Source organism: Thunnus albacares, chromosome 15 (genome assembly GCF_914725855.1).
Source record: "Thunnus albacares chromosome 15, fThuAlb1.1, whole genome shotgun sequence".
In the NCBI taxonomy this organism is placed as follows: domain Eukaryota; kingdom Metazoa; phylum Chordata; class Actinopteri; order Scombriformes; family Scombridae; genus Thunnus; species Thunnus albacares.
This window is the reverse complement of record NC_058120.1, coordinates 13,169,956-13,195,900: the sequence shown is the minus strand read 5'-3', so window position 1 is coordinate 13,195,900 and position 25,945 is coordinate 13,169,956. Positions and strand designations below refer to the sequence as shown.

The 25,945-nt window shown below is 40.0% G+C and overlaps 2 protein-coding genes across 3 annotated transcripts; one reads left to right on the top strand and one right to left on the bottom strand.

The window, feature by feature from the left end:
- The first annotated feature begins 699 nt into the window (after nucleotides 1–699).
- Nucleotides 700–10,377, top strand: coq6 (coenzyme Q6 monooxygenase). Its single transcript, XM_044374045.1, has 12 exons — nucleotides 700–1,186; nucleotides 1,528–1,662; nucleotides 3,836–3,894; nucleotides 5,754–5,880; nucleotides 7,080–7,210; nucleotides 7,297–7,404; nucleotides 7,708–7,770; nucleotides 7,865–7,972; nucleotides 8,623–8,825; nucleotides 9,052–9,167; nucleotides 9,530–9,696; nucleotides 10,232–10,377. Exons 1-12 carry the CDS (start codon nucleotides 985–987, stop codon nucleotides 10,259–10,261), a joined length of 1,449 nt encoding a protein of 482 aa, XP_044229980.1. The 5' UTR covers nucleotides 700–984; the 3' UTR covers nucleotides 10,262–10,377.
- A 414-nt stretch (nucleotides 10,378–10,791) lies between these two features.
- LOC122997803 (ectonucleoside triphosphate diphosphohydrolase 5-like) lies at nucleotides 10,792–25,002 on the bottom strand. 2 transcript variants are annotated; one of them, XM_044374044.1, is made up of 14 exons: nucleotides 24,069–25,002; nucleotides 17,561–23,511; nucleotides 17,075–17,154; nucleotides 16,594–16,737; nucleotides 16,118–16,193; nucleotides 15,617–15,652; nucleotides 15,110–15,198; nucleotides 14,944–15,023; nucleotides 14,745–14,806; nucleotides 14,548–14,649; nucleotides 13,671–13,814; nucleotides 13,498–13,554; nucleotides 12,544–12,659; nucleotides 10,792–12,350 (listed from the first exon to the last, which is right to left on the bottom strand). In XM_044374044.1, exons 2-14 carry the CDS (start codon nucleotides 17,994–17,996, stop codon nucleotides 12,267–12,269), a joined length of 1,506 nt encoding a protein of 501 aa, XP_044229979.1. In that variant the 5' UTR covers nucleotides 17,997–23,511; nucleotides 24,069–25,002; the 3' UTR covers nucleotides 10,792–12,266. The 2 variants fall into 2 exon arrangements, with proteins under 2 accessions (XP_044229979.1, XP_044229978.1); XM_044374043.1 differs by having other exon boundaries at nucleotides 17,561–25,002.
- Nucleotides 25,003–25,945: the final 943 nt, after the last annotated feature.

Below are 25,945 nucleotides of genomic sequence, written 5' to 3'. Positions count from 1 at the left end.
AGGACATGTACCTACCGTCCATACCCAAATCTATGCCCATTGCACTTGGGTTAAAAAGTCTACAAACCATGTGATTTATACGTGATTGATTTGTGGAAAGTAAACAAAACTGTGTGAATCATGAATCATGGGTGAATTAATATTAATCTGCCATTTTTTAAAATCCCTGCATTTTATAGTTTTAGAACATAAATGCATTAAAATAATGAAAAAAAGCTGTATTTAACAGTCGTAGGTTGCTGCCATAGTTTTTATTATGAGGCTGCTTAAAAGTTATACATCCACTACCGTGTAAACGAGTTACCATGGCAACCCCACCTCTGCTGTCTCAACATAGAGCGTAACGTCGATTTAGCGTTAGCAAAGCTAGATTTCTACACGTATTTAACTTTCTTACGTGTATTCAAACGTACTCTCTATTTTCTGTAACTTAAAAAAAGCATATGATAAAAACTGAAATCAACGAAATGAAACTGGGAAAACAATAATAGCCGCCTACCTGGTAAAAGACGAGTTTTGGAAAGTGTTTCTCTGCGACGACGCGTCTTCCAAACTCGTTTTATCTTCGCTGACAAGATACTCTGCGGCTTATTTGGTGAGATTATGAGGTCTGGTGTTGAAATAAAGTTGACACGAGTCTTTGTTTGACACCTGACACGAGAGCAAGTGTCTTTTGCTTTTTGTCCAGCGCTCAGTTTCGGCAGCTTTAGCGCTGTTTGTGGACAGAAGCAGCTACGGCAGCCGCGACGGTCGCCTTTTGTGATTGGTTATGAAACAGGAAGTACTTCCTCTGGAGTGCTTGTCAACACAACATGGCCGGATTAACGGGCGAGACAGTCGCTGTTATTAGGACACATTCAAGGGGAAACGTCTATCTGATTGTTGTATAAAAGTGTCCAAGCTTCGCAGTCGGACCGGTGTATCCTGTGTTTACTGCGGGGCTTGTCTCATAGTAAGACAAGAGACAAGAGTGAAGACAGAATAATGCACAAGATCACAAGGGCGACGCTGGCCTTAAACGGACTTGGCCGGTGTTTTACTGCTGAAAAGCACTTGTCTGTTATAAAAATCGCCAGCCGAGGATTAGTGTGTGCAGGACATGGCAACGATTCTGGCAAGACTGAGGTTTATGATGTTATTATATCCGGGGGAGGGATGGTTGGATCTGCAATGGCATGTTCCCTAGGTGAGTGAGTCCTCCCACCACTTACTGAGTGACCACATTTAGCTGTGTTACCTAACTAATCAGCCAAAATCACAGTCAACACTACGCGATGTCCTCATTTAAACTTGCATCTCTTTAGGGAGACACAACCATAATAACGTTGTTTACTCTAAAGTGTATCAAAACATCAAGTCTGAGATATTATGTAATAAGAAAAATCATTCATAATCAAATAGTGACACCATAGATGCCAAAAATAAACACTCACAGCAACACCACAATATTTTAACAACACATAACATGGTTAAGACTCAGTCTTGCTCCTGTGTTGTCATCTTTTATACAATGTTTGTTTTTGGCAGGCCTGGATCCAAACTTGGAGGGTAAAAAGATTCTTCTACTTGAAGCGGGCAACAAGAAAGTGATTGACAAGGTCCCAGACACCTACAGCACCAGAGTCAGCTCCATCAGTCCAGGCTCCGCCACCCTCCTCAGCGGTAAAGTATACACTCATACAACCTCACACAAAGAATCAGCACTGTAGAATGGTTTATAATGAGGATGTTTTTGTTTTTTTGTCACATTCTTTTATGATAGGTGGCAGACATAAAATAAATCAAAAAGTTATTACTGTGGTGATTACCTTCCTACCTGTTTTATTAAGCTTGTCGTGCTCGAATATTGAATAGCTCCCACAAGGTAAGCCAGGGATCAGACACTGTCCTTTCACTGGGGCTTAGCTGGGATCATACTGCATCTGACCTCAACTGTCTGCCAGGCAGTGGTGGACAGTAACGGAGAACATTTACTCAAGTATTGTACTTAAGTACAATTTTGTGGTACTTGTACTTTACTTGAGTATTTCCATTTGATGCTACTTTATACTTCCACTCCACTACATTTCAGAGGGAAATATTGTACTTTCTACTTACTTTTCAGATGAAGATTTGACACAATGGATAATATAACAAGCTTTTAAAATACAACACATTGTTGAAGATGAAACCAGTGGTTTCGAAACTTTTTGGCTTTTGACGTCTTACAAAAAGCAGTGTGTAGTCGGGGTCACATTTCAGATGTCTATGAGTTGTTAACAGCTCCACCAAATAGTGATTTTTCCCTCTAAACTTCTCACCTGGTTTCACTTCAATAAATGTTCAAATGATCCAATATTTCAGCAAAAATCAAAGATTAGAGCAAAAGTCCAAAAACTGAAAACAGATTTGTGTATCAGAACTTTGTTTTTTCTTCTTTCCTCTCCCATTAATCATCTCACGACCCCTAAGATTTATCTGGTGACCCTTTGGAGGGGCCCGACCCTAGGTTGGGAACCATTGGACTTAACTAGCTAACTGTATATAAAGGAGTTCAAACTAGCTCCACCTCCAGCAACTACAACAGTAACATGCACTGATGCTTCAGTATTAATAATCTAATGATGTCATATATGATAATATATCAGTCAGAGGGACCAAACCACTACTTTTACTGCAATACTTGAACTACATCAAGCTCAAAATACTCATGTACTTTATATTATATTATTAGTATTATAGTGTTATTTTTCATACAGGACTTCTGTTTGTAATGGAGTATTTTTACATTGCTGTATTGGTACTTTTACTGAAGTAAAACATCTGAGTACTTCTTCCACCACTGCCCCCAGGTGATAAAGTTCACCTGGAATTTTCCTGACACTGTTTTTTAAAATTATTTCTTCCATTAAGGATGTGAGTTTTTATGCAGTCTATATTTAGGCACCCATTGAAAGAGGGAGTCAAAACAGATTTGATTTCAGGACCTGTAGCTTTAGCAAGGCTTAATGGACTCATCTGTTAAATACGCTCTTTGTCTTAACATTTTCATGCTCTTAATGTACCATCTCAGGTCTAAAACCTGTGAAGAAATATCTAAATATGAGCATCAGTTCAGACCTGTGTATTTTGTTTTATTTTTCAGTACCTGTATGCACTGATACACACAACCATTGTTCTCACACTTACTTCTCACCAATGAGCCATATGACAGTTTACTCTTGAAAAAATACAGATTGATTTGCAGGTGTCTGTGATTTTGTGTACAGCCAAACTGAGTAGATTTTTCTCACCTGCACACCAAAAACAAACAAAAGCGAGAGGCAGTGACATTGAAGCCAAAAGCCTTCCATATTTCCTCCTCCGATTTACTCACCAGGTACTCTTGCATTAGTAGTGAAGTATTTATTGATTTTACAGTGTTAAACCCTTTATCTGATCATAAACTTTTTAACTGAATGTTTAAAAGACCCCGATTGATTTGGTTATAATGCTGTAGTGCAGAGATTATGTAATATGATACAAGGTTCTGACCTCATTGCCTCGCTCTGGTATGTGCACAAAGATAGCTAAAGGTATCTGAGGACTTGTCTCATGTTCATGGAACACTGCCAGTCTCCTTCAGACTTGGCTGCATACCATTTACAGGTATTCACTGTAGCATTGTGCCATAGTTTCCTGTATTATCTTCAGTAAATATTTTGGTGTCTCCAGTATGTTTTAATTACTCAATAATTAACTTTACCACAAACTATGTCCTCCTTTAAAAAGTAACCATGCCTCTTGAAAAATATTTGTCCTTTTTTCTATTCAAATTGTTTTATAACTGTTTGGAAATTTGTCTGTGCAAACGCAGGTATCGGTGCATGGGAGCACATCACAAAGATGAGATGCAAGCCCTATAAAAAGATGCAGGTATGTGGATCTTCATGGCACAATGACATTAAGTTGCTTTTTTTCATCTGCGCAACAGAGAGGGTAACTACTATTGTGCTACAATGTCAAAAGTTCAGAAAAGTACAATTTTGAGACAAACAAAAATAGTTAGAGCCTGCTGCAACACTGAGCATCTCCCAAAATCCCTCTGTTACACAACTTCAGTTTTTCTTCATATGTACTCCAGACTTTCTAATTTACTGGCATACTCTTATGTATTTCTGTCATCCATCACTCATAGTACCATGCAATTTGTGGAGAGAAAAATCTGTGACACTCAGCGTCTACTCAGTCATTCAGCTTAATGAACAAGCAGCACAGCTCTGTATCATATAATCATGTATACGGTATGTAATTGTTCGCATTAAAATGGCAAACAGTGGTTTCATGTAACATGCATTTTGTTCATTCCTTTGTGCAATCCATGCCATTTCAGTCGCTCTGCACAATCTGTGGCACAAGAAATGCCAAAGAACACAATTTAGATTTAGAAAAGTTCATCTCCTGTTACATTCAGAGTGCCAGATGACTCGCTGACCATGCAAAGTCTCATTTATTAAAACCATGTTTTCTATGAAGAAGAAATTATTTTGACGTTTTTTTAAATTGGCACTCATTCCCCTCGGTCTTCTAATTATGAAGATTCATGTGAACAACGGGAAGAAGATGAAAGATTAAGAGAGTGGTTGTTTGCTGCAAAGTGAACCCGCTTTACGGCTGCGGGTGCAGGCTCAGTCCCTCTTGTAAGATGTGGTCAGTGTGTACCAAACACTCGACCGCAGGGTTTCTCTCTGCGCCTAAGATGTCATCATGCAGTGCCTTAGAGTGATTATGGTAGTGTACCTCTCCCATTATACCTTTACTCTGCTACCACTTTTTTGGCTTGTTTTGCCGACTGAATCTCAGTCATATACATCTCTGCCATTGCACTGGAAAGTATGCGCTGCAGGTCAGCTCTAAATAACATTCTTTCCATGCAATGAAATACTCTCTCACCTTAAATGTCCACTAAGCATTGAGGGTTTAGATTTGAAACAGACGGGAAACTCAGTTTTTGCCACTAAGGCATCAATTTGCCCGGTTTTTTCTCCATAAAGTTGCAAGGAAGTGTATTATTTAAATCTTGCGAGGATAGTTGTAAGTCATTCTTCCCCCAAAGCTGCATCATTTCGCTCAGCATTAAACAAAACCAAAACAATTTTTGGGCTTTTCTCAGTAAATCTTTCTTCCCAACCACTTATCACAAGTTGCAAACCCACTGCCATTAGTGGTTTTCTGTAGGGTATATCCCCCTACTTTATGGCATGTTGGAAAAAAGTACTGCAGCAGCGTATTACTGCAGAATGATGGGTTGTGTCACCATAGTTACAACCCAGGAGAGGATTAACCTTGTACAAACACCTTTCAACCCCTCATGTTTAACTCAAATAGTGCTTTCAGGGTTGGAATTACAGTAGCCCAAAACTATATCTCATTCTGCTGCTTTTGGTCACGGATAAATATTGACTCGGCTCTGTAATGTTCACAAACATGTCATTTGTTATTTGTGTTTCCAAGAAAATGTTTGCAAAAATCCACATCACACAATGTCATTTGGTCCTCTACCCCAAGAGAGCTCCATCAAACTGAAGTCAGCCATCCAGCCAGAGGGGTGTTGGTGACCCTCATAGCTCTCTGGGTTTGATGTATGCAGGCTGTGCCAACCTCCGACAGAAGCTAACAACTTTGATGTGTTCAGCTCAATGAAGCAGTGCTTCTCTGCCCAGCTATATATAGGGAGAGGGGATGCATTTAAGGGTAGACTTGTAGACCGCAGGCATAATGGGCCTCTCATTTAGGTTTGGGATGCCTGCTCAGATGCCCTGATCACATTCGATAAGGAAAACCTTCAGGACGAGATGGCCTACATCGTGGAGAACGACATCGTTGTGGCTGCACTCACTAAACAGCTGGACAGCTTGTCCGGTAAGCAAACGAACATCATTCATGATTTAAACATGAAGCCCCACACAGTAGCAGCACTCTGTAAGACCTCTTGATTCCTCTTCCTTCTGCCTAATGGACACTGAGTCTGGCAGCTAATGCCACCACATTTATTCCACCCTGTCCCTAGGTTTTTGTTTATTTGTACTCTCTCCTGGTGACTGTTTTTAAAGACAAGTTAAGCTCTTGGAGCCATCCATGTTTTTCCTGCAATTTCAATCAAAACCTCACATTTTTGAAAAAATCAGAGCCCCGGCACTCTGTGAGGACACGTGAAGTGGTCCAGTGACCTATTTAAAGCTGCCATGTGCTCCCAGCTCTGCCACCTCTTAAGGCACTAAATCGCTGACAGGGTATAGTGCTGTATTGCTTTTGACATTAGACCAACTTTTGTGAGGTTCGCAAATAAAACTCAGCTCTGCTATGTGCTTGACTGTTAAAGTGGCATATTTATAAACAGTTTTCAACATTTTGCACCAAACAACGGATGTGTGGTTGCACGTTTCTGCCTCATGTGCCTCCCATCGGTCCGCTTCTTTCTCATTTTAGCCGTTTTGTTGTTATGCTCGAGACGCAGTACATGAGTGTGCCCCGCGCCAGCTGTTTTCAATGTAACCCTGCTCTCCAATCACTGAAAGCCCGTATTTGACATTCGTGTTCAGCAACCAGTAGCCATTCTGTGGATGGGTCCTGCTCCAAGTGGGCAAGAGCATGCGTAGCTCAGGATCCTTTCATGTTTGGGATGACCAACTGCTGATATTTTAGGGGGGAGGGGCCGTTTTAGTGTAATATCCAACAAGCTGGCAGCATGTGCAAAGTGTGGCTTGGTGTACTCGTAGATAAACACTATTAGTCAGTGCAATGTGGCAGGCCAAGACCATTAAGGAGATTGTCAAATGTGAACTTCGGCAGCACCCATGTGCCAGGGAGGAAAACCATTGGTGTTTTATGGGGTGGTTTATAGATCTTCCACTGCTTTGGCTGCAAGCAAACCATCCTCTCGTTTTTGAAGGAAAAAGTAGCAAAACACTGCTTTAGCTTGATGATACACACACAAGAGAAGATTGATCCCTTTTGTTGTGAGAGAGACACACCAGTTTCCATTGTATTTTAAGAAATACTGCTTTTTCCTTTGCTGCTGCTTTTATATTTACTGGTTTTGTGTCATTGTTGTTTGTCAGATAATGTGCAAGTTAAGTATAGGTCCAAAGTGGTGAAATATACGTGGCCCATGCCCCACCAGGCAGCAGACTCCATCCCATGGGTGCAGGTCACGCTGGCCAACGGTGAAACTCTTCAGACCAAGCTGCTGGTCAGTTGGATTCAATTACTCATAGTGCAAGTTATTCATTTGTTCTTTGTCCTTTTTTGTTTTTAACCTTTCGATGTGTTTTTCAGATCGGTGCCGATGGACCAAACTCCATGGTGAGGCGGGAATTAGGGATACCCACAGTCAAGTGGAATTATGACCAATCTGCTGTGGTTGCTGTGCTGCATTTGTCAGAGGTACGGAGGGAATATCACACTCAACACATACGTACAGCCTAGTACTTCATATTTAATCATAATGCATGTATTGGATCATGTCCTTTGCGTTGTATTTATAATTTGCACACTCAAATATTTAAGCAAGCTGCATCACATGTTACTCTGTGAATTGGTTTTATCAAAATAGTAATTTTAATGTCACATCTGTCAGGAGCACCCTTTATAATATATGATATATGTAATTAAAATATATGCTATACAATACTTTACCACAGAATTTCAGTACAATATTTAATTTGATTTAATTTATGTGTCGGACAGCCCACAGAGAACAATGTCGCATGGCAGAGGTTCCTCCCAACAGGACCCATTGCGATGTTACCGGTAATATATCTACATTGTTTACTGTTATAGATCTTTGGGAAATATGTCTGTCACAGGAGCTTTTGATAAAGCTTCCACGCTCTGTGCATTGCAGCTGTCGGACACAGAGAGCTCTCTGGTGTGGTCAACAAGTCATCGACTCGCAGAGGAGCTGCTGGAGCTGGACGAGGAGAGCTTCGTCGATGCCATCAACTCTGCCTTCGTAAGTGTCGCTCTCAACTTTAAACTGCTGATGCTGTATTTACAGTCAGATGCCACATCTGTCAGTAAGATGTCGCAACATTTTTGCGTGCAGTGCTCTGGATGTGGTATGGTTTCTCCGACAGATAGGTCATGAATTACTCACGTGTCGAGCTGTTTTCAGTGACATTTACAAACAATAGAGTCATTGTTTTGCCCAGACTTTATACAATACTAATATTTCACTGTGGTGATGATATACCTATTCATTTTTTTATGTTTGGAGAAACTCCTTTTTCCCAAGCTGGCTATTTTTACTGGGCCTGCTGATGGACGAGGTCACTATGGTTGAGTCACGTTTGGTTTCAGGCCTGGTTTGCTAATTAAACCTGTGGTCTCCCAGTGTCGACCATTACTGCATGGAATGTTTTTCAAACAGAGCTAATTCAACTGCATAGCCTGCCCGGCATCTTCTTTTAATTAGCCCAGCTCCCAAGGCTCTGCCAAACCAGTTAGTTAGGGAGGGGATAAAAAAGCACTTTTGCTGGCCTGAAGCTTTGCTCCTATGACAGCTAATTTCTTTGTCCACTCAAAAGGATAATGTCTGTTTTCTCTCTCCTCTGGCCTTGTTTCTTTCTGTGTCATCTTGCCTGTCTGCCTGTGTGCTAACAGTGGAGTAATGAGAACCAGTCAGAGCTGATCGAGAAGGCCGGCTCTCTGTTCCGCAGCGCCCTCTCAGCCATCATGCCGTCTGCAGGTTCACCTCGACAGCTCCCCCCAAGTGTGGCAGGGATCGGCCCAAAGACTCGGGTCATGTTTCCACTGGGCATGGGTCATGCATCAGAGTACATTAGGCACAGAGTGGCCCTCATTGGGTAAGATAATAATACTGAACCTGCACATTAACACTCTCTGCAAGTTAATATATAGATTAAAAAAGTCCTAAAAATCTGTTTGTCAAGTATACTTTTAAGCTGTTTGCTCATCCACAATCTTAAGCCTCACAAATATGGAATAATATATTCATGCCGCACTGTACATAAAATAGCACACTGCGTGTTGAACGTGTTTACACAGAGAGGGATATGTTTGTCTTTTCAGGGACGCAGCCCATCGTGTCCATCCTCTGGCGGGTCAGGGAGCCAACCTGGGCTTTGGGGATGTGGCTTGCCTCACGCAGCTTCTGAGCCAAGCAGCCTTTACCGGGAAGGACCTGGGTCAGTGAGAACTCTAAACAGACACAAACGCTGCAACCATAGCACTGTGGTTTCTCCTAAGCTTTTTTCCATAACCCCAATGCATGCTGTTGATGTGAATTATAAAAAGCATCAGCTTTTCCGGCAGAATTTATTTTATATTTTTCTGTTCATTCTGCCAAGAACTATATGTAAGTTGCTGTTCATAAAAAACAAAAATCCTGTTATGTGTTATTGTGTTTGTTTTTTTCCTCTGTTAAATGTCCTGAAGTTAAAATAGCACCAGCATATTGACTTAATGGAGAAAACATATGAAAGTCATACACAAGCTTAAACCATGTTCTCAGTTTTTAACCCCCCTGTCTTTTTGTTTGCTTGTTCAGGAGCGATTCAGCACCTGTTAGAATATGAAACCGACCGCCAGCGACACAATCTTCCCATGATGGCTGCCATTGACCTCATGAAACGTCTTTATTCCACTAACGCCCCTCCTGCGGTTTTCCTACGCACCTTCGGTCTGCAGGCCACCAACATGCTTCCGGCACTAAAAGTAAGTTCCCAACGTATCCGACTGCACATCCCAGTGAACCTGACGATCACGTAGATAATATCAAACTGAAGCTCCGCCTCCACCCTGACCCTACCCTCCACCCTCTCTTTTCTGATTACACGGAGCTTTACTTTAGTGGTGTCTATAATTTCCAGGGTTCTGAACCTACTACTATGGTATCTAAGTTTAGCCCCAAATTTAGTGTTACCGAAAGTGTGTGGGTGGGGTGCAGGGCTGGCCCTGGGGCAGCGGACAGCGGTGTTGGCTTGTGTTTTCACACCCCTTTTACTACCGACCACTCATGTGAAATGACTTTATTCCCTACTAAGTGATTCAGACCAACACTACTGTAACTTGTAAAGACATTTCACTATGGAGGCATAAAGTCGAATGTGACATTTTGTCCATATTAAACGTTGGGAGTTTACGGGTCTTGTATAGAGGTGTGCAGAGCCATTCACTTGTACCAGGCTTTTAGGTAAGCATGATTCAAAGGTTAGGTGTTTTTCAGTTGATGTCTCTTTTGCCCCTGCAGGAACAGATCATGGCATTTGCAAGCAAGTGAAGCGTGTGTCATGCAGTGTTCGCCGAAGGATATCCAGTGACTGTGAGCTGTACAGGCTGTAAAAAATTGTGAATGTCAGAAAAACCCTAAAATAATAAAGATCTATTTTACTCTTCTGAGATTGTTTTTCTTGTGTACACTTTAGTGCAAAATAAATCCACATTGACATATAGTGCAGTGCTTTGCAGGTGTCCAGAGCACATCATACATACATATAACATATCGAAAGCATAAGGATTGTTCATTTTATGTTAAAAGCCTCCATAGTTTTGCAAATACAGTTCTGTATTATCCAAGAAGTACAGTTTTTACAAGAATATGTGGAGGGTTTCATTCTTAGATGGTGGAAAATGTCGACACAGTCATAGACAATGTCATGAATCCAATGTTTGCACAGTTTAATAAAATGATTTAATGTTCAGTTCAAAGCTGAAATTAATTTTCTATATAAGAGACTAGAGCAGACTAGTGCAGCTTGAAACATTTCATTACAAGAACTCTTGAACAAAAAAAAATAGAAATATTCACAGTGAAAGTTTTTCATGTTTTATTAAAACATACATGTATGGTATAAACTTACAGTATTTCACTGGATTTAATAAAAATTTACATACTGTCAGTCATCAGGTTATTCAACTGATGAACATAGAGGCATTTTTGAGCAATTGTGCAGCACAAAGGTTTTGCAATGTAAAAGCAGTTCCTGTCAAATGATCTCACTTATAAAAGTTTACAATATGTATATACAGCAGTAGTTATGGAACGTGTTGAATACTGAAAAGACTGCAAAGGCATAGCTCAGAAAGCAGATGCACAGAAAGTTAATGTTGATAATGGTAATTAAAATACTCTATATTAAAACTTTCTACTTTATTAAACTTTCAGTTATTTAAATATTTGTACAGTTCACAAGAAAAATGACAAACAGAATTCAATATAATTATTGCTTTTGAGCAACCAACTACATCCCTACAAATGAAGGTTTTAAACTTTTTTTAACATGTCTGTTAACATTTTTTCTTTATTTAAAAGCTGTAGATTATGTTGTTAACACTATCTACCCTTGATGAAAGGTTTTTCCATTGCTAGTCTAATATACGGTTCAGATTTGGGGGGCCCTGCAATTTAACCATGCTTGATAAGGACTGTTCCAATCTAGACAAAACAAACAATAATGGCTGAACTTTAAAAACAGAGGCATTAACATCATACATGCGACAGCTATACAGCACACTCTGTGAGAGCTATCTCTTCACTGCACTCTCTGATTCATGGTGAATCCAACACTATTTGATGAATATATACAACTCTGTAGACGACACCAAAGCAACTGATCATGTCTTAGCTACAATATCTGCAATTAAAGTGTTATGTGCAAAAACTGAAGAAAAGAAGCTGTATGGTCGTCAACTGCTCTATTTCCAATTATGTCTAACTTGTCTAAGGCTAGGGGGAAAATGAATTAGGGTCCTGTAAAATAATTTACTGCTAAAATAACAAGAAGATTGATTTACAAGCATTTAGAAAGACAAATGGTTGTACTTCCAGCACCAATCTCTTAATAAATTCCACTGTGTGTACAGTGCACACCAGGACCACAGTAAGCACCAAAATACCAGGACTGGCTGTATTGTTTCTAAACTACTGCCTACACACTTTACATGTAGGTGAGGAAGACACCCACTTCAGACACCCATAAAGACACTCAGACACCCATAAGGAATCAAAAATGTAAACGTTTTACAAAAAAAAAAAGTTAGCCCACCAGTCATGAGCTTGACATACAGTAGAAATAGCTGGCCTTATAAAAATATAGTGATTTCTTTTTTTTCAACAGTTCTCGGAGTGTTCGGCAGGGTGCTGAGGTTAAGGGAAAGAGGAGGGGCATGGTGGGACCGGGTGTGTCTGTGAGGGGACAGGCTGATCGAGGGTGGATGGAGGAAGGGAAGCCTCACAGTGACAGACTGTCCCTCTCAGTGCCGGCTGCAACGACAGCAAGCTGCCCTTAGTGGATGTTGAGGTTTCTGAAGTAGTCGAAGGTTGCACCTAGGGCCCAGCTTGTCTCCACATTGTTCACCTTTTTGGCTAACTGTGGAACAGAGTGAAAGGTGGATATCCATCAAAACCACAAAGAAGCAAACAATTCTCCTGTCATTTTGATTTAACAAAAGAACATGTTTAAGTCCTGTGAAATACTGTACAAACAGAATACATATTTACAGAAAAGTTTCATCATGCACCCACATCCATTGTCCACAGTAACCTTGCTCTGACTGGCTCACCTGCAGCACAGTGCTGTCCTTGAAGCCAAAGCCCTCCTTTAACAGGCAAGTGATATATGTCATATCCATGCAGAGGAAGGGGCTGATAGCACGGTATTTGGTCATTTTGTTGCACACTGCAAACACAAAAAACCAGACATGACATTAGCACAAGTTTCACATACAACTGACAAAAAGCATGTGACAAAGGCACCTCGCTGTATCACAGGATAGAGTCCATGTATTTATGATAAAAAACACTTTTTCTAACCCCTGTGCTGCATGATTAAAAGATGACCTTTCTGTTTTGTTTCGTAGAATAAACAGGGAGGTGTGAGAAGAACGCCTGAGGGTCAGCATAAGGCTGTGGGTGGGCGGCGGTGTTAAACAGCCTTTTACACAATGTGTGTTTCAGTATGTGTCAACCCCAAGGTGGTTTGTGGCTGTCAGGTGCCCTTCTGCCGGGGCCAGACAGACATCCTCTGCTCAGCTGCCAGCCCAGCCTGAGCCAGACTTGTTCCTCGAGACCATATGACAATGTTCTCACAACACAAAGAGCCTTATATAACACACTGACTCGCTATAAATCTGGTTCTATGTTAGCCATACACAAAGAACTGATAAGCATTGTGTGTATCGGTTACACATACTAGAAATTTTATAGTGATGTTAACATATTTTTACTATAAAATAAACTATATTTTTGTTACAATCTGTCTCCATAAAACTTTTTAGCAAATAATCTGTTACATTTTATTGTAACAATAAATTCTGTCTGACAGGATACGCCGTGCCAATTGAACACAATTGTGCCAAGTGTTTGGGCACACACAAAGTTTAGTACTTGTGCTGTTTAGAGCACAGACTGTTTTTCTAAGATTTGGCGGTTAGAAGACTGATATATATAACTTGTAAGATTGTTGGTTTCATACACAAGTTTATCCAACCCTAGAGAAGATAACATGTAACTCTTACCTTCTTTGGCTCTCTTCTTAAAATCCCTGACTTCAATTGCACCACCCCGGCTGCCATCTGTGAAGAAAAAACAAACATGGCAATATGAATACCTATTTTGTGGGTAAGATGATGATAAGCATGAAAGATAATGGCACTGGAAGGTGACTCTTTGTGTGTCTGTGCCCACTCACCAATGAGGCCAGACTCCACAGCTCTGTCGAAGTAGTAGGAGAAAGCGTAGAAAACACTGCTGCCTTTCACTTCGTAAGGCTGAAGGACTATTCCTTTGATGACCTTCATCACCTCATAGTAGCACAGCTTATAGCCTGCATAGCCTGCATAGAGAGAGATAGTGAACGTAGTTTTGTCAAATAATTATTTAATAAATACTGGATGAATGTACTGAATGAACTGAGTGTACAAATTAGTAAACAATGAGGTGCGTGGAAGCAGCAATGGATGGAATGTAATCAAGGAGAGCTTGGAGGCTCTGTTTGAGGTCAGCCAGGGGTTGAAGCTTGGGGTCGGGTGGGGGGGCGCGGGGGGGTTAACAGATAATATACAAGGGAAGCCCAGAAGGACAAGTTTCACACAGTGCCATGGGTCTGGTTGGCTAAGATGTGCCGGCAAAACCATGTGCTGACAAGAGCAGCAGTTAAAGCGGCCCTGTTGGCCTGTCTATTTTTACCACATAATTGTGAGCGGTCCAGATCAAGCCACTCGTTACACAAAAAAAATAACAACTCAGGGACAAGCCCAGCATCTTTTGGCTACTTGACTGTGGTATGGGAGTGACTGCCTTATTTGTGAAGTTTAACTGACAGTTTTCTTTTCGTTTAAATACAAGGTTGACTGCAGTATAATTGTTCAAGAGGGAAGACAGAGAGTACGGATGACGAAACATGCGTTTGGCGCCAAGGTTACAGAAACTTCAGCGGGTAAATGTTTTCATGTGAGACTGTATTATACTGTACTCTATTGTGTTCAAGAGTTGAGAAAGGAATGCAGGGATTGTTGGATCCAAGGCAGTGGGGAGGCAATCAAAACCTCAGAGTGCTTTTATCTTACCGTCTGGAATCCCGCTAACTTTGTAGGTGGTTCCTCCAAAAGTCACATCTTCTCTGAACTTTTTCGGGAGGCAGGAACTAGTAAAGATTTTCCAATCTAGACCTAGGAAAACAAAAACAAGAAAACAGTTTGCCATCTTCCATTGAATAAATTGATTAAAGAAATATTTTCATGATAAAAAGTTGTAGATACTGTACCATCAGCTCCTAATGCTCCAAGAGTTGCCAATCGAGCCGCATACAGTCCATTTCCAAGGTAGCTATGTGATGGTGACACAGGTTTATGGTGAAATTTTGATGACGGCTTATGTTTTAAAAAGCACATTTATTACTACTATACAGAACTGCGTTTTCATGGGCAAAATCAAATACAGCATCCTCTTAATCTGTTATTTACCTGTGTGTGTAGAGTTGATATGTGTTGTTGAACAGGTTGAAATTGGCGATGTAACTTGGGGGAGCAGACTGAACTGTTTTCTGTTGGATAAACAACAAGTGTTTAGTGGTGTATTTTTGGTTAACAACATTTTTAAAAAGACTTATTTAAAAAGACTTTTATTCACCTTTGACTTGGGAAGAAATGTGATCTGTGTAGATCCTCCACCCAAATCCAGGATCCCCACTGTCTTCCTTGTGTTGGAATACAAGTGACCTATAAAAAGACAAACAAGCAGACATTAAATTGAATGTAGATCGTGTATAATAAGGTGCAATCCATAAGCAGTCAACATGTTTAACTGCAACTTTATTCAGAATGTATTACCTTTACAACCACTAGTGTCAGAAATGATGCATGCTTACAGATCATGCCCACAAAGAGGGAAAAAACCTTTTTGGTTTGAAGCTTAAAGGTTGTTCTTTAAAATAAACTTGATAGCATCTTAGCTGTGTGAAAAATGTGAGGAAATATCGCTTGTTTTTGCAACCTGTTTGGGGCCAGTGATTCAAGCTCATAACCTCAGACAGCAGACAAGAGTCTTTCACTGCCGGGCTTCTGTATACACTGGAGCCTCAGATATGAGCCTCCTGACCACTAACACCACCATAGCAAAACACAAGCAATGTCTTACCTGTGAGGAAGTTCACTGTGACCCAGGCAAGGACTCCTAAAACAGCACATGAGTGAAAATGTCTGCATTAGTAAAACCCTGAGAAGTGATTACAACAGACATATGAAACACTGCTATATTTTCCCATTTAAATGTGTTGAAAAAGTAGCAGAGATAACTCTTTCATTAGGCTGATATTAAAGTTAGTCTCACATGTAGGATTGCAGACCAGCCCAGGTAATTACAAGTGTCTCAGATGTCAAGTTATTGCACTCATAAAGTGAGGATAATGAACTGTATGATGAAACGTAACATAGTGAGGGTGTCTTAATGAGTGATGTGGAGGATCGCACTAAATTATTGGGCGTGGGGCAGCAACTCACGCTGGCGTATTTATTTGTACTAACAGACCTCTTGTAAAAAGAATTACGAGAGCAGTATACTTTGATACATCCTCAGTGAATGAGGTAATTAAAGCACCTGGTTAGACAATCCCTCAAAAATCACCAAAACATTACCTACCTTCATTTGTTCCATTCATTATGGTAACACTGCTGTTTGGCACAAAGAAGGGGGATTCAGCAAATACCTCTCGCACCTGTGGATTACATGTACCATCATTTCAATATGATTATTTACTAGCTATGTGTTAAAACAATACTGTTATAATACACTACACAGCCAAGTAATCTACTGTTGTTGGGATATAGTCTCCAGAAGACAAACTGTGTCTTTTCTGTTAGAGTGACAGATAGCTCAACCACAAGCATGGCTGGAACAGTAGCCCAGATTTAATACTTCAAATGACAAATATGGTTACTCCACACAACCCCACAACAGCTGTTTTTTGCAACATGATAGCCACCAAATGGGCAGACTTGCTCCCTTTTTTTTTCAGTGACACTTGTAAGCACTTAGTGGTTTCTCATCCCGCTCCTTGGCGGGACGGGTGGTGTTTGTGCCAAACTGTCTGAGGGCAGAAAGAAAACGCGCCTCACCTCCTTCAGAAGAGCATTTGCCTTGTCTTCAGGCAGCAGACGCAGACCCGCCGTGGCCTTCAGGACCACTGGGGTCCTCTTCCACTCCTCCTCTGGTACTGTCTTCTTAGCAATCTTCAGCAACTGTCGGATGGTGTTGCCACCCTGCAGAAAGAGATGGCAATCAGTTATAGTACAAGCAGCATTGTTAATGATTATGACCAGTCAGAGAACAGAAAGAAAGACAGATACTTAATAACCAAATTAAGAAATGTGTTCAGTGATCAAAGTCTTGTTTAAGTCAAATGTAGGTAAATACAGCGGACAAAGTTGACAACAGTGACAGCATCAATAGGAGGCATTTTTGTAATTACACTGTGTTTACATCACATGAACCCAACCCAAAGAAAATCCCAGTGGTTTGGCGGGGTTGCAGACAGTGACAACTCCCTAATATACCTGATAATTAATAATACAAGATGGTGCAAACAGGCACACATACCTCCTCAAGGTTGTCTTTATAGGCAGACAGTCCAGGCTTCACTGCATGGTACATTTCATTGTCCAGAACTGGCAGTTCAACTAAAAAAAAAAAAAAAAGAAAAAGTCAGCATCAGTGAACGGATTATAAAATACAGAGCTAACTGTGATATTTCAGTATATAAAGAAGCGTCTATTAATTTAATTTCATAGCTTTTCTTTTACAACTTGCGATATTTAGACTGCAGCACGTCACCTACATCCAGATACAGTTTTAGAGGTCTGCTTCCTACACAGTTGAGTCAGACAGCCAAATTAAAAATCCACCTCAGCTAGGCTACTTTTAGAAGCTGTATTGCCCATGCTCTCTGCCGGTTCATGTTTGTCCTTACTTACACCACACACTGAATGACCTAACAGTAAGCAGACAGTAGGAGCCTGCAGCATGGACAAAGCCCTACTATTGCTTTAGAGGCAGACAGAGAGAGAGAGAGACTGGAGCACTTACCAGGGTCTTTTTGGATGAACTTGTAGATGTGGATCCTGGTGCCTGTGCTCCCAGCGTCAAACATGATCCCATAGAAAACCCGGCTCATGTTGACGGGGGAGGAGGCTTCAGATACGGTCTGAAAAACCTCAGGTGTATGGTAAGGCTCAGGTGCAGGATGCATGACTTCGGGCACCGGTTGGAAAGCCTCTGGCATGTGGTGGATGACTTCAGGCGCCGGGTGGAAGACCTCGGGAATATCGGGGTGGCTCGGCTGTGAGACTTCGGCCACCGGGTTGGAGACCTCAGGGAGGAGGTTTTCCGTGTTGGCGGAATGCTCCCGGTATCGGAAGAGGTGGTGGAAAAGGCGGTGGTGCCGGTAGTAAGTAGCCTCCGCTAAGAGGCTCTCAGCCAGGAGCCACACGAAAAGTGTGAGAAACGGGCTCGGCGTGGCCATTGTTTTCACACCACCGGAGAGAAGAAACAACAAGAGTATTTAAAAAAAAAAAAGGAAGAGCTGAGGAGGAGAAGAAGCCCTGGTGGATGCTGGAGTAAAGCGCAGCCTTCTCACAGATTGACCTGGGCCCTGAAGAGAGAGCAGTGAAGATGGAGAGAAGCAGAGTGGATGCGATGCACTCTCAGGACTGTCCGGTCATCTGTTTACACTATATAAAGACATAAGGGCTTGGCATGGGGCCACACGGAGAGCAGCCATCCACCAATCCCGTAGCGGTCCATCCCAACTCCATCAGGAGTCCCCCCCTCCTGGGAGCTGGGCTGGAGACTACCTGCCTACCAACAGCATTTCCCTCTTCTTTTTTTAAGGAGGAGGAGGATAATTATTTTTGGCTATGTTTTTCCCCTCCTCATCTTTACTGGATATTCTGGAGCCAAAACTCTCCTGGGAGAGGAGAATGGGGTTAATGAAGGAGTCAAAATGAATGTCTCACCCTGAAAAAAACTCAAATGGTCTTGAAATACATTTTATGAGTATATTTAGGACTTGCGTAGAAACTTGCCCTAGAAATTTCTTCACCAAGAAACTTTTTGGACTTTCACAACTTATGTGCTCAAATTTGGGCTTCTGTCTAAATTAGGAGTGATTCCAGTTTCTATTTGGATGTTATAAAGGCACATAAATTATGAAATAAATTAGCCTACTACAGTTTTGAAGCAGCTTAAATATTACAATTTTCTAATGCTCACATTCATTTTGGAATAAAACTTTACAAAAATGTAAGTAAGTTTTGATTTATTGAAACACTTTGGGGCTTTGCATGGACGGCATTAAACAGCATGTCATCAAGACAAAACACCAAAAGTACTATATTTCAACTTTAAAAAGTGGCTCATTATTGCAGGTAGAATGGATTTTGGTTTTGTTTTATTATGTATTACAACTTCAGCTAAATCATGTTCAGTGGTTGGAATGAATCATGCATGTTTATTAAAAAAAAAATCCTCTGCAGCCTCCCTTTCATGATCCTGCAATAATCACCACATTAAATCTGCAGCAGTTTCACCGACCTTAAAATATGCAAATGCGACCTGCACTCCAGCTGGCATAAAAGTTAAAAGAATGTTAGCAATCATCTCACTCCCACTCATCCTTGTGTTAACCACAGGTTTTCCAAGGGAAAAATATTTGGGCAGCAAGGCAAGTTTCACAAGAGAATGCATGAAAAGCATGAGTGGCTGTTTCTCCAATTTAGGTGGGTGGCTGGCATGGTATCATACTACATGCTGTAGCATATCAGCTAATGCTTTCTCAAGAAATGTTCAGGATCACTAGTTTTAGTGCAGGATGGGCACAGAGGCAGAGCAACTCAGAGACCTCACTTGAACTGAGATTTGTACCGGGCTGTGATATTTTTCACCCACTTTGTATCAACAGGATGAGGACAGAGATCTGAAACAAGAGGCGCTGGTAGTCTGGCAGCTGAAGCATCCCTAGGGAACTGACCCTGTCCCAATCCTGACCTAACATATGCTTATACCGTTTCACCTCATACAGCGGGTAACTGAGGCAGAAACCGAACTGTCGGCCAGCCTAGCCACGAGGGTAAGGGAAGGGCAGAGGTCCTGCAGATGGGCAGATGAGTGCAGGAAGTCCACGGAGAGGACAATGTGGGGAGGGTGGGGCTTGGCACCAGTGTTCACCCATCATGCCATTCCCCTCCCAGGACACTCAACTGTGCAAAGCACTGTTCCAACACTGTAATTTGGACTAAAAATATTGGACTTTCTTTCCTCCTTCCTTTTTTCTAAATACTGTGGCTACTTTTTTCAATCCTGTGGCTCACCAGAATGGTCGTTTGCCCCTATCAAAGCGTACATGTGCAGGACCTCTCGCTGACTTGTGCCCATAGATGTCTTTGGTTGCATGTTAACAGTGTGATAATGTGATAGATAAAATCTGAGTTAAAATGTATAGGTAAGAATAGTTTTATAGAATAGTGTGTTTGTTCAATCTTAAGATAAGATGGTAAGATATTTGCTTGCTGGAAATGTTCAGACACATCCTGGACAACGTTAATCCATCTTGATCCACCTGCAATGAATCATACTATGTCTTAGTTGTCAACACACCTACATTTTGTTGAAATAGGGACTTCCCTATTAAAATTCCACATGAATGTAGATTTTACAACAGAAAATTTTGAAATATAAAATTACATACAATAAACTATTGGAAAATCTAAAACAGGTTGCTAAATCGTGTTGGGACGTCTTGTAACTGCTACTGTACTTACAGTGTGTGAGGTGCCTATCTATGACATGACACAGCATATTACAAACACAATGTTTTAAAGGAGAGGTAGTCTCAATACAAGATTTGGTATTTTCTTTCAAGTTAACTGAAACCGTAAAGCATGAGAAGGGACCCCAGCTTTGTAATCTACACTGTGCAATATATCATTAATATGCTGCGATGTTAACCTCAGGAATGCCATGTTTGTGGGTGTCCTACCCCAAAAAGTCCATTGAAGAGACCCAAACCTTGTCATTACAATTCCAATGATAATGACAGCTTTGAAAAGCTCAGGGTTATTTCAGTTTTCTCTCCTCACTGTCATAGTAATTACCTTTAAATTTAGTCTTAAAACTCTGTTCATGATGCCAGAGCAGAAAGCGACCCTATATGATTCAGTTTACAGTAGCTACACCCAACACTTTTGCGATATCTACTTTTTTGTTTGAAGAATAATCTACGGTGGACACGCTCAGGCTCATGCAGAAAAGCTGAACGAGATGATGGAGAGAATTCAGTGGTTTTGAGTTTGAATTATGACCTGTGCTAACTTTACATTGTTTCTTTTGGATGAGCTTCTTCGAACATGTAAGCCAACTGCATTTTGCGTTGATCTTGGTGGTTTTCCTATAACTCCAGCAAAAAACAACTGTGGGGATGGCAGTGAGTAACAGATAGTTCTTTTCAGGACAACATGGACAATACTGCTGACAAGAGCCAAATGTATCTCATGTCATCATGTGGGAGGAGATCATGTGCAAACAGATCCTGTTTGATAGAGCCCTGCGTGAGAAGGATGTAATTACAAGACAAGTGACAAATACAGCCATTCAGTGTCAGTCCAGAGGCTGTTGAGCAGAACATATATCTACATCTAATGACCCCACCACAGCGCTTGATTGATTGAGGAATTCATGGGAAACTCACACCAATCAGGCACTCTTTCGCAAAGAAATACATGATGAAACAAACCAAGACGATAAAAAAGCAATGGCTAGAAGATGATAAATAAGTGCTAATAAGGAAAAGGATATCAGCATAAACGGTCACACTGAGCTGGTAACTTTTTGATAATTGAGGCAAATTGTCCAACAAAAATCCAGCAGTGTTCTGGTGGTTATTGCATTTGTATGCTGAAAAACAACTAAAGGCTGATTTCCCTCAGTGGTCCTAAACCCAGATAGTATGGAAACAATTACCTGATTTATCAATTAGTCAAATGAGAGAAAATTAATTGCCAATAATTTTAATAATCAATTAATTGTTTAAGTCATTTTTCAAGACAAAATGTCTAATATTTGCTGGTTCCTGCTTCACAAATGTAATGATTTGGTTGAACATCATCTTGTGCTCTTGGAGATTATAACGTTCATCAATCAATCATCATTTTCTGACATTATATACACAAGTAGGTTGTACTGAATCTGCAATACTTCAGGAGGCTGGCACAGTACTGTATGTAGGTGTTAGATCAAAGATTCATAAATGAAAAGGAGGAAGAGTTGCTATCCTCATGAGATAGAGATGTCCAGTTTAACTTTTTATAAAGGATCCATTGATGAGTATATGTGCAATATACTATATATAGTATCTGAGTAAAACAGAACATTGTTGGGACCATAGACTGTAAAAAAGGGTGGGACATACTCTAAGAGGCTTAGTTTTCAAGTTATGTCTCTTGTTGTCAAAATGTTTATGGATTTTACTGTTGATATATTTTTTTTCAACTTTTTTGTAATGTTGAAAAATGTGTGAATTTGATGATGAACTAAGAAGTACCTTTTAAAGGCGCCATGAAATGAAAAATACATTTTCCAGGTTTTAATCCCATGTCCCTGTATTATTTGTTCATTTATATCTTGCTATATATATGTCAAAAAATCAGTATCAGACTATTTTTACATCAAATCCCTGTCTTTTTCCTTCCTGTAAAATGGTTTCAAATGTGTGATGACTCATCCTGTACTCAGGGGCGTTTACAAAAGTTCATCCAATCAAATGTGATTTAGGTCTAGTAGCTAGCCACACTGGTCGTATAAAACTGCACTTCAACATTTGTGGGTTGTAGTAGCTACTAACAGAGCAATATGGAGAGAGCCAGGAAGAGATGTGTGTTTGGATATCAGTGGGCAACAACTTTGTTTTTATTTCCAAAACAATATGGCTTAGGCCTAATTCATTCATCTCTCCCTCTGAGGAGGTGTGTGTGGAGCCATGATGTGACTAATAGGCGTTTTTTGATTTAAACAATAAAATCACTGTTGGCTGAATTCCATTTAGATGCTTCTGTTTCAAGGTCCTGGTATTGTGAATGCTTCATTAATGTCATTAGTAATAACTTTTCAAACACTGTAACAAATTTCCCTGTAAAATTACAGTACAGTATTTTTTTTACAGTTTCACTACCGTAATTTACTTTAACAATTAAGTGCTGTAAAACGTATTACAGTATTCTGCTGTAGAATGTGAGGTTTACGGTTTGATACTGCAGCTTGGCCTGCAGTAATATATTGTATTTTACAGTGTTGCTATTGTAATCTATATGAACAGTTTCTTACTGTAAATGTTACAGTAAACAACTGAAAAGTTTGATCTTATTCATATTAATAAAAACAACTGTAAATTACAGACATATACTGTAAATAACAATGTGTCTTCAATCTTAATGGTCTAGTAATGAGATCAGCTCAGTTATACATTTAAAATGTGTAACCCTTAACATCTGGAACAAAAGAGGATGAGACAAGTGACAACTTTATGGAACTGAACATTTATTCAAAAGCTTTCAAATATGCCAAGTACATTCAAGTATGTTTGAAAAAATAATTCCCATACCCTTTCAAAGGGGGTCAACGTAAATTATTAATTTTAATATCCTGAGCTGCAAGCAAACTACTGTTTAAAAATATAAAAGCACGAATAAACAGACTGCAGGATAACAAAATTTGTAATGCCTTCAAATGTCCTCTATTATAATTGGCACTCACTCTCACTCTCACTGAGTGAGAAAGAAACAAGAATGAAAATTGTGAGAGAAAGAGAAATGAAACAATTGAAAGGGAGAGAGAAACATTTTAAACAAGGACACCAACTTGCCTTAATGAAGTGATGTCAAGTTCTTCAGAAGAGAGGTGATGAGGATTCACTGAGAGCTTGTTTGTCTTCTTAGGCATTACTTTCCCCCACTGGCCCCTGTTCTCCTCTGTTCCAACCATACAGTCTATGGTTCCAACATGTAACAAATCACCTATAATGTCCCAGGTTTTAGTACAGCTTGGCATCAACAGTATATTTGCAACCTAGCTACAGCTTAGAAACACACTTGGGTTGAGCTAAGATAACCAATATAACCTCTCCATCTTTTGGGGCTCAGCAGCAAACATATCTTGATCAACTTTGCTACATATTTGAATAAACTTCAATCGTTATGCGCTTTAGATAGTAGGCTATTATTAATTATGGAATACAAGTGGGATAAACAAGGTGTAGGTATAGATCAGACCGGACTAATGTTAGTATTCACTAATGAGTAGTTCAAGAGAAAACAGCCATCCTAAAATAATCTTTAAACTAGACTTGCAAACAGCAGTGAATATAATAAATACCAGTGATTTAAACTTCCAACTGAAGATAAACTGCCTGAAAATTCTCTCTTGTGCCTGTCAGGTGCTTGCTAGGATTATACCAGTTTAATGTTAGAAAAAATTAAACGTAGTCACTAATTGGGTAACCAAATGCACAAATGTAATTCTATTTTCTGAGTATGATGTTACTGACCTTTTGGTTTGATTCCACAACGGAGGATGAATGGTGATTATATGATGTTGATGGTTGCATGTGGCCTCTGTCACTCCACTACTGCGGTGGTGAAAACGAAAATACTGTATTTTACGTCAAATCTTACAGTAGCCTACTGTTAATGTCCGTTCTTGGTTTTGGTTTCAAAGAGCATCAGAATTTACAGTATTTTACCATATACAGAAAGAACAGTACCTTACTTTTGGAATTTGGCTTTATTTTTACAGCAATTTGTTACAGTGAACTATGAAAATCTGTCTGCTGTTAAGAAGGTAATTGCACCAGGTCACATGATTATATTTCTATGTGTGTTAAACTTGCTTTGAAACATTTGTGATACAATACATTTTTTGGAGCTAGTGCAGTCATCCTCTCCTTTAAATATGTCACTTCCATGACTAACACCTATTTTTGGTTCATTCACTAGTAGCCTATACAGCAGCTATCACCAGTACTGAAATGAATGGCGCTGTGATAAAGAGGGCTTTGAGAAGGAAGCTGACATGTTTAACTGATAATGTCTCATTAGTTGACTGAAAGTCAAATCTCCCAGGTAATGCCAGTGGTGTAGAGTAACTAAGTGCATTTACTCAAGTAATATACTACAATTTTGACCTTGAGTTTTTCCATCTCATGGTACTTTTACTTTACTTCACTACAGAGTGAAATATCAAATATACTTTTTACTCCACTACATAGATTAGTCAGTTATAGTTACTACTTCACTACTTTACATACAAAACATGTAATTGACTTATAAAATATAGGGATGCACTGATCTGACTTTTTCAGTCCTGATACTGATCCCGAAACCTGGGCTTTGGGCCGATACCGAGTACCGATCCAATACCAGTGTTTAATTAATAAGCTGTATGCCTCACTGTGTGGAAGAGACTGGGATCATTCTTTTATGTGTAAGGCATAATCAGGCTTGACTTAAATATTGCTTTCCTAACTTTATAAAACAAAATGTAACAAATAAATAGATTTACTGAGTTGTTATTTATTAAAATAATGGTATCTGATACCAGATCGGTGCAATGTCACCAATACGTGATCCAGCTATTTGAGTCAGTATTGGACTGATATCCAATATCAGCATCGGTATGGGTGCATTTCTAATAAAATGTAATGCATTGGATTGACCTGTTGTCACTGACATGTTGATGTTGATGTTTCTGTTTGAATGCTGCTGCTAGTTGTTGTCATGTCCTACCAGGACTTTCTCTGTTTTTTGGACTCTTTGTGTTTTTGTTCTTTTGACTTCCTTGGTTTTTGTTATCCTTCTGATGCCCTCAGACTTTTTCTGTTTTTAGTTGGACTTTTTGGGGAGCTCTTTCATTTGTGTTGCTTTTGTTTCCTGGTTTTGGTTTTTGGTTTGTAATATTTCCTCCTTGTGTCTGGTCACTTTACTTCCTGTGTTTGATTATTTCATGTGTCTCACCTGTGTCTCGTTTCCCTCACCTGTGTTTCATTTGCAATCACTCCCTGTGTATTTATAGTCCAGTTTTCAGTTCGGTCTTTGTCAAGTTGTCTGCTTCTGTTCTGCTTTTGGTTTGAGGTTCCTGTGTCTCCTGCGTTCTGGTTTGTTCCGATGACTTTTTGCTTTTTTCATTAATAAATATCTGCATCGAATTGTCCCTGCCTACCGTCTCTGCATTTGGGTCCACGTGCTCCACTCACCTACCCTGACAGTTGAAACTGAATTGCCCTTCTGGGATAAATATAGTTGTCTGAATCTGAATTAAACTACTCAAAAAGTTGTTTAAATTGGCTGTACTTCCACAACCAGCTGCAAGATCCAAATGCCGCTTACACCTCAATTCATCTGTAATAATACAATAACATAATATATA

Coding starts and splice junctions, on each gene's coding strand:
- coq6 (XM_044374045.1), top strand. CDS start 985: ATGCACAAGATCACAAGGGCGACGCTGGCCTTAAACGGACTTGGCCGG. Junction 3,895..5,753: donor AGCCCTATAAAAAGATGCAG/GTATGTGGATCT, acceptor CCTCTCATTTAG/GTTTGGGATGCCTGCTCAGA. Junction 5,881..7,079: donor ACAGCTGGACAGCTTGTCCG/GTAAGCAAACGA, acceptor GTTGTTTGTCAG/ATAATGTGCAAGTTAAGTAT.
- LOC122997803 (XM_044374043.1), bottom strand. CDS start 17,996: ATGGCCACGCCGAGCCCGTTTCTCACACTTTTCGTGTGGCTCCTGGCT. Junction 17,155..17,560: donor GTTCATCCAAAAAGACCCTG/GTAAGTGCTCCA, acceptor TTTTTTTTTTAG/TTGAACTGCCAGTTCTGGAC. Junction 15,653..16,117: donor AATGAATGGAACAAATGAAG/GTAGGTAATGTT, acceptor GTGCTGTTTTAG/GAGTCCTTGCCTGGGTCACA.